The sequence below is a fragment of the Clinocottus analis genome, unplaced genomic scaffold (assembly GCF_023055335.1).
Source record: "Clinocottus analis isolate CAN_PGR_092001 unplaced genomic scaffold, fCliAna1.0.p SCAF_20, whole genome shotgun sequence".
In the NCBI taxonomy this organism is placed as follows: Eukaryota; Metazoa; Chordata; class Actinopteri; order Perciformes; family Cottidae; genus Clinocottus; species Clinocottus analis.
Window position 1 is genome coordinate 5,459,508 of NW_027175932.1, and position 6,779 is coordinate 5,466,286.

At 44.5% G+C, this 6,779-nt stretch overlaps 1 protein-coding gene across 5 annotated transcripts in view; it reads right to left on the minus strand.

Moving 5' to 3' along the window:
* The window catches only part of pcloa (piccolo presynaptic cytomatrix protein a), a 52,073-nt gene extending 47,634 nt beyond the window's left edge, over positions 1-4,439 (minus strand). For all 5 annotated transcript variants that reach the window (XM_068586695.1, XM_068586693.1, XM_068586696.1 and 2 more), the window contains exons 1-2: positions 3,979-4,439; positions 608-1,877 (exon numbers count right to left, since the gene is read on the minus strand). In XM_068586695.1, coding sequence (XP_068442796.1) covers positions 608-1,877; positions 3,979-4,190 — 1,482 coding nt within the window. In that variant the 5' untranslated portion in view covers positions 4,191-4,439. The remainder of the gene's footprint in view (positions 1-607; positions 1,878-3,978) is intronic.
* Between the last annotated feature and the right edge of the window lie 2,340 nt (positions 4,440-6,779).

The following is a 6,779-nucleotide window of genomic DNA, read 5'->3' on the forward strand; positions in this document are numbered from 1 at the left end:
AAGTCTTATCACAGGCTGGCACTGTATCTTCCTTTGGCCATGACCATGAGTCACCTAGATCAGCATTCCCCGGGTCCATATGGTCCCTCTGTTCTTTAAAATTGTGCTACTCTTATGAGATACACTCCATTTGCTTGGCTCAGAGAACAGCACTATGCTGCTAACAGGGTAATGTTTATTGGATTCAACAAAAAGTATTTAAAAAATATCTTATTTTTGTATTTGTCTAATTGTTTATTCATTTCAAACCTTTAATCATTTTCATTGTTTCCAATAGTTATCATACAGTTTTACATTTTTGAGAATTTCCTCTCTCTCGACATCGCAAATAAATTTTAAGATGTCTTTTTGCAAGAACAAATACATCTTAGTCGAAGTACTAGCTTTAATGAGCTTTTAGTATTATACTTTTGCAGTGAACTGTAGATTGAGCAAACTGAATTGATATTTTGATATTTCACACAAATACAATTGAATGATGTGTGACCTTTCATACCCCCGCCATCAATAACAGTGACTCTCTTGTGTATTATTACATAAATGTCAGTATACCCAGCAGAAGAAATGAGAAAGAGTTTTATGACTTTGAAAAGAAAAAATCACTTACCGCTGAGTCTGGGGGGCTGAACCCACAGAGGCTGCAGACCTGGTTCTTACACTCAGTGCAGTTATTGTAATTAGGTGTGTCCTTGGACCCAATGTTCAGCTGTGTGGTCTTACACAGTTGACAGAGTCCACCTCCGGGCTTTCCAGGCACCTGCTGACCAGAAGGGCCTCCGTTCTTTACTGGTTCTCCTGGATGTGCCCCAGGGCCTGGTGGCCCTTGCTGTTTGGGTCCAGGCTTCCCAGGTCCTTGTTCAGGGGGTCCGCCTTTTTGCTGGGGAGGGACACCCTGTTTGGCGCCTGGACCTGGTGGTGCTTGACCTGATTTGGGACCCTGTTGCCCTGGGGGTCCTTGGCCAGGTTGACCCTGACCTTGCCTGGGGGCCTGCCCAGGGGGTCCTTGGCCAGGAGGACCTTGACTTGCTTTGGGTCCCTGGCCTGGTGGTCCCTGTCCTTGCCTGGGGGCCTGCCCAGGGAGCCCTTGGCCAGGAGGACCCTGGCCTGCTTTGGGTCCTTGGCCTTGACTGGGCCCTTGCCCAGGGGGTCCTTGACCTGGAGGAACCTGGCCTGATTTGGGCCCTTGGCCTGGTTGTCCCTGTCCTTGCCTGGGGGCCTGCCCAGGAGGCCCTGGGCCAAGAGGACCCTGACCTGCTTTGGGTCCCTGACCTGGTGGGCCCTGACCTTGACTGGGTCCTTGCCCAGGGTGTCCTTGACCTGGAGGAACCTGGCCTGATTTGGGTCCCTGGCCTGGTGGTCCCTGACCTTGCCTGGGTCCCTGGCCAGAGGGTACTTGACCTGGCTTTGGTCCCTGTCCAGGAGGGCCCTGACCCTGTTTTGGAGGTCCTCCTTGTTGTGGTCCCTTTGGACCTGGCCCTTGCTGAGGGCCCTTGCCTGGTGGCTTTCCTCCTTGCTTGGACTCAGATGTTGCAGATGCATCTCCCTCTTCCTCATCCCCAAATAGTCCAAACTTAGGGATGTTGACATCGCCCATAGAGGATAAGGAGGAGGAGACAGAGGAGGTCATCGCACTGAGGGGGTTGGCCCCGCTAAGGAAGCTGGATCCAAACATGCCGGATGACTTGGTCTCGGGGTCTTTTGGCTCCTGCCGGAATCTGGATTCAAAAAGGCTGAGGGACGAGGGGCTGCGGCCCGGTGTGGGCTTGCCAGGTAGGCCCTGGTTGAAGGCGTCTACAGTCCGACTCTTACTGAGACCTGTAGGGCCCCTGGAGGCCCCTGCCTGCGGGGAGCGCTGATGGGTATCAGATACTGATGTTCTGTAAAAGAGAGACAGCTTTTGTTAGCACTGCTTTCATTGCTATTGCTTATTTGTGTACTTTGGCAATGTGAGAATACTATACGAGCCAAATCTATACCAACTCAGCAGCAACAGCTGAACAAGTGCCAAAATAAAAACAGACCCAACCTTAAATGAAATAGACTTTCACTCCTTTACCTTCCTCTTTCCCTTAATTTGCCACTGCAATTTGTTTGATGGAAATCAACTGACATTAATCTCATGAAAACTACAACCTAAATAGCTCTCTCTGCTGAAATATTTCTACTGTTATTGAACTCTCAAACAAACACATAACTCATGCTGTCTGAAATACATTCACATAGTATCAGTATTGCATTTTTTCATGTGCTATTTTCTTATCTATTGCTTGTATATTGTCTACTTTAACTCATCTGCTTCTACTGAAGCTACATTGTGCTAAGTTAAGACCATAGAGCCAGCTTTTTGTTAATCTCAAGGCCTTTCAACATCAGTGACCACAGAGTGTGTAGCTGCCCTGGGGTAAAGCTGACAGGAAAGTGAATACCGCTGAATGGCATGGAGTGTAGATCATTGAGATAGAAAGGGAAATGCTGGCCTCCATGAGGGTAAGCTGAGACATCTTTGTTAGCTCAGGCTGAGAGGCAGCATACACAACCTACACACACAGCTAGGCACAAGCGTGAAAGTCAATGGGATCCTTCGAGAAAAGCGTCACTGGACTAATGGACTAATGCTTTGTTATTGTACAATGTGTGTATCTAACATACAGACCTAGTGGTTTCATAGGCTGCTGTTTAAAAAGTATCTGGTGCTTCTGCTATTATCTCTAAGATAAATTACATTATGTGGCAATAAAGTTTAATGCTGTAAACAGCATTTGATTATGTTTTATAGTGAGCACTGAGTAGTTCAAGACTATGCATGGCAAGAGCCTGGAAAACGTTGCAACGCCCGCTATTGGCCCATCCACTTCAGCGGGGGTTTTCAGCACCACGCACAGCAGTAGTGTATTTCAGCACCATGGACAGCGAACAGACGCCAGGCCCGATATCTCGACAGAAAACTATGAAATCCGAAAAAAAACTAAATCAGAAAGCAGCAGGAGGGAAGCCTAGACGGATGGCATTAACACTGCCGTTCTATTTATAGTCATATTAATATTAATACACCCCTCCCATTTCCAGCTCAGATATAAATATCATGTCTCCCCAATTGGAGCCAATTAGCGGTACCGCAAAGCACACTATGTTATCAGATATCGAGGTCTCTTTCACTATTATCTGAGTAACAGTCACATCTGAAGCGTAATGGAACTGGTGTATTGTTTTCATTGGCAGCGTTTATACCTCCCCCTTCAAAACACAGCACACTTCCCACACAACCGATTTAAATACAATGAATGCGGAATCCAGAGGAGGAAGTAAGTGGAGGGTCTGATTGGCGATATTAGAGAGTGAATACACAGCTAATAACGGTAGCGGATTTGTTTAGCTGGGTGTTAAAGCGTCGTTCAGAAGAAGAAAAAAACACTGGGCACGACAGATTTTCTTACCCAGCAGGCATTTCGAAAATTTCGCACAAATATTGGAGGTGTGTCTGTGATCTCACACAGAGACAAACCGTGGACAAAACCATTCACCATTTCAGACTGATTTCACACCTTGGGTCTTAGATAATCATCGTGTGGCGAGCAGCTAAAAGGAGGTTCGTGGATCCATGTAAAACCGGATGCACAGCGTTCAAAGCGGCAGACAATCAAACGAACGTGCCCAGCCATTTTTAGAGCTATATTGGGCAAGATATACATTATTTCTCCCATATTTTTTGTGATGCAGAGTATGAGACGTTAATGATAATCCATGTATTGAGCTTATATAAATATAATAATTTCTTGGCGCGGTTGTGAGGATCAGAAATGGGCGTGAACGAGCTCCCTGCCTCTTTACGGCATCCTCCAAATGATGCTTCACACTACCACAACACATCCACTCGGTCTCTCTCTCTCTCGCTCACGTATCACAGCCTGGTTAGTGTGGATATCTTAGGTGCATCAAAAGAAGAATTTAAAAAAAAGAAATGCTGGTGAATAGCCCTGCCTTCGTGCAGCTGCTGCGCCTCCGGGCTGCCTGCCTTGCGCCCTTGACATCGCCGCGGCGAGCTGCCTCCTCTGCTCCTCGCTGAGTTCACTCAGGTCGACCGGAGTCCCTTCGGGGACCCGCACAAAGCCCCCCTTCCCGTCAGGTGCCAGCCCCTCTGGAAGCCCAGACGGCGGCCCTTCGCCTCCTTCCAGGCTCGCTTCGTTCCCCATGATCGACCCCTCCCGTCCCTGTATACGGATCAATGTAGGATCCGAGCCTTCTCCGCGTCTTTATGTCCAAAGTGCGCCTCGAACACGGTGTCCCTCGGTGTCTCGAAGCATCTCAGATGATGTATTATCAGCGGTTACTGTCCTTCCATGTGCCGTCCATCCATTTCCCTCGTTTCTACATGTTTTTCTGTGTCGCGCATCTCTGCAGCTGCACACCACAGTTGCCACAGTTTTCCGTGAGGGGGTCTCTGTCTTACTATTGCTCACAGTCACACAGGGTGGTTTCCGGTAGGTTTTACAAAATAAAATCCTAATTAGACGGCATTAATTAGTCATTTTTTTTTAAGACCTCCTTAATTAAAGACATTAGGTGAAAACATATAACTACATAATTTATAACTTGGAATTAACAGGTCAACACAATAAATGCGGGGATGTTTTCCTTCGACTACATAAATTATATAAATAGGTAGTGTATAAGCCAGATAAGCGGAATACAATTCGAAGCTTCACTTTAAAAAATCAGTTTGAGTTTTGCGCCACCAGACCAGCACTTCATTCACTAAAACATGTAATACATTACTTTAAGGCATTTATGTTGAAACCAAACTGGTATTACTTCCGTTCTGTTCTATGTAACGCAGATTTTCCAACATCCTCTCGACTCAGCGCGCATGCTCCGCCTGTGACAGGTGATCAGAAGACATCAGCGGAGGAAGATGTGTTTTTAAAGGGGACTTCCTCGGTTTAATGTTTCTGGTTCGATTGTTTAAAGAATCGAGCCTGAGGGGAAATAAATGTGCAGGTGGAATCATTGGTGCTTTTCTATGTTGTGGTCATTTAGTGTCTTTAAAGTCGAGAGAAGAGAGTTGTAGATATCATTTGTAGGTCAAGTATCTGGGGCTCAAGCGAAAGGCTTGTGGAAGTCCATATATGATGAATGAGCACACACCCCACCTCATACAAAGTATCTCAGTATTGTGATATCCCAGGATGAGAAATGTATAATACGTAACTCTATGTGCATTTTTATACATCCTGACCGAAAAAAAAACATTCAAGCAATCTTATTCAAAATGCCATATATCTCATTTTAAGGGAAATTGCCACCATAAAATATTCAAAAACAAAGATAAAACATCTGCGAAGGTCTTCAGATGACTCACAGAATGAATAATATCTCATAGCTTTGTTATTTTTCTCCAGTTGGCAGCTGTACGATGTCTCATATCTCAAATATCAAAACCCTAACCCTAATATATTCTCAAATATATGAATGTGCAACTGAAGGCTAGCAGAAGCATGTACGGAAATCCAGTTGACTGTAAATTACAATGAATTATTTATCTCTTCTTCTCTTGAGAAGAATGCTGTTATTCTCATGGAGAACCCTGCGGGATCCAATGAGTGTAATTATAAAAGATCCTTAATGAATAACACAGCAATATGTTGCATTGCAAAACAAATGATATAAGACAAATGTAATAGATCAGCCCATACGCTGAAAAAGACAGAGGAACAAACCTACAATATATTTAGCGCCACTGTACTGAGAATATGCACAAGCAGTCACCAGATCCAGCGAGAAGGATATTAAAATACGTCGTCTCTGCTGTACATCAAGCTGATGTGCTGCCATCTGACAGCGAGTGCTCATTTGCTCTGTTGTCTGTGGAGCTCTGGGGCAGATGTGTCCTCTGTACACCCAGCTTAGAGCCCTCAGTACCTGGGCGAGGGTGGAGAGGAAGACTCGTATGCAGACCAATAAGTATTTGTTTCCATCCATTTTTCCTTAAAATCTCCTGAATGAAAACATCAAGGACTATGTGACACGACAGATCAGCATTTAAAGCGAAGAAATTATTACACAAATAGCACAATTGAAATCATTGGGGAACTGCATATCAAGTGTGTTATGTATTTTAGTGTAGTTTGACATTTTGGGAAATGCTTTTACTAAATGGATTGCTGAAGATTGATAAGCTACCATGTCTGAGCTGTATATGAAGCTACAGGGGTTAGCTTTGGCATATAGACATCAAGCGGGTAACCAGCTGCCCCGGCTCAGTACAAAAGGTAAGAAAGTAACTAACATAATGTTTTGTTTTATCCATACAAAAACTGAAATGTTATAATATATAATACATGTATAATACATACATGTAGTCAAAATATTGAGCCTTAGAGGGGCTAAAGACTTCTTCCAGTGTTTATGGTGAGCTAACAATCTTCTGGCTCTGCAGTGGCTTCTTCAAGACATCCAACTCTCAGCAAGAAAGACACATTATGTACCTCAGAGGCTCAAACTCTCCTCTTATTACAGTAAAGATGGTGAAAATGTGAATATGTTGTTGCGGCCACATGGGTCACATTCCAGCTTTAGTATTTTCTTTCATGCTTCGCTTTATTTCCCCCATCCCATACCACTTTTCTTTAAACTGCCCATTTAGAATCATATTTTCTGGATCCCTACCTCCTCTACAGTACTTTGCGTTCCCATATGTGTGTATATATATATACATGTATGCCTCATTTATTTTTATAGTTGTCTCTTTTTGTCTTTTTCAGTCTTCCGCCTCCTCCTCCTCC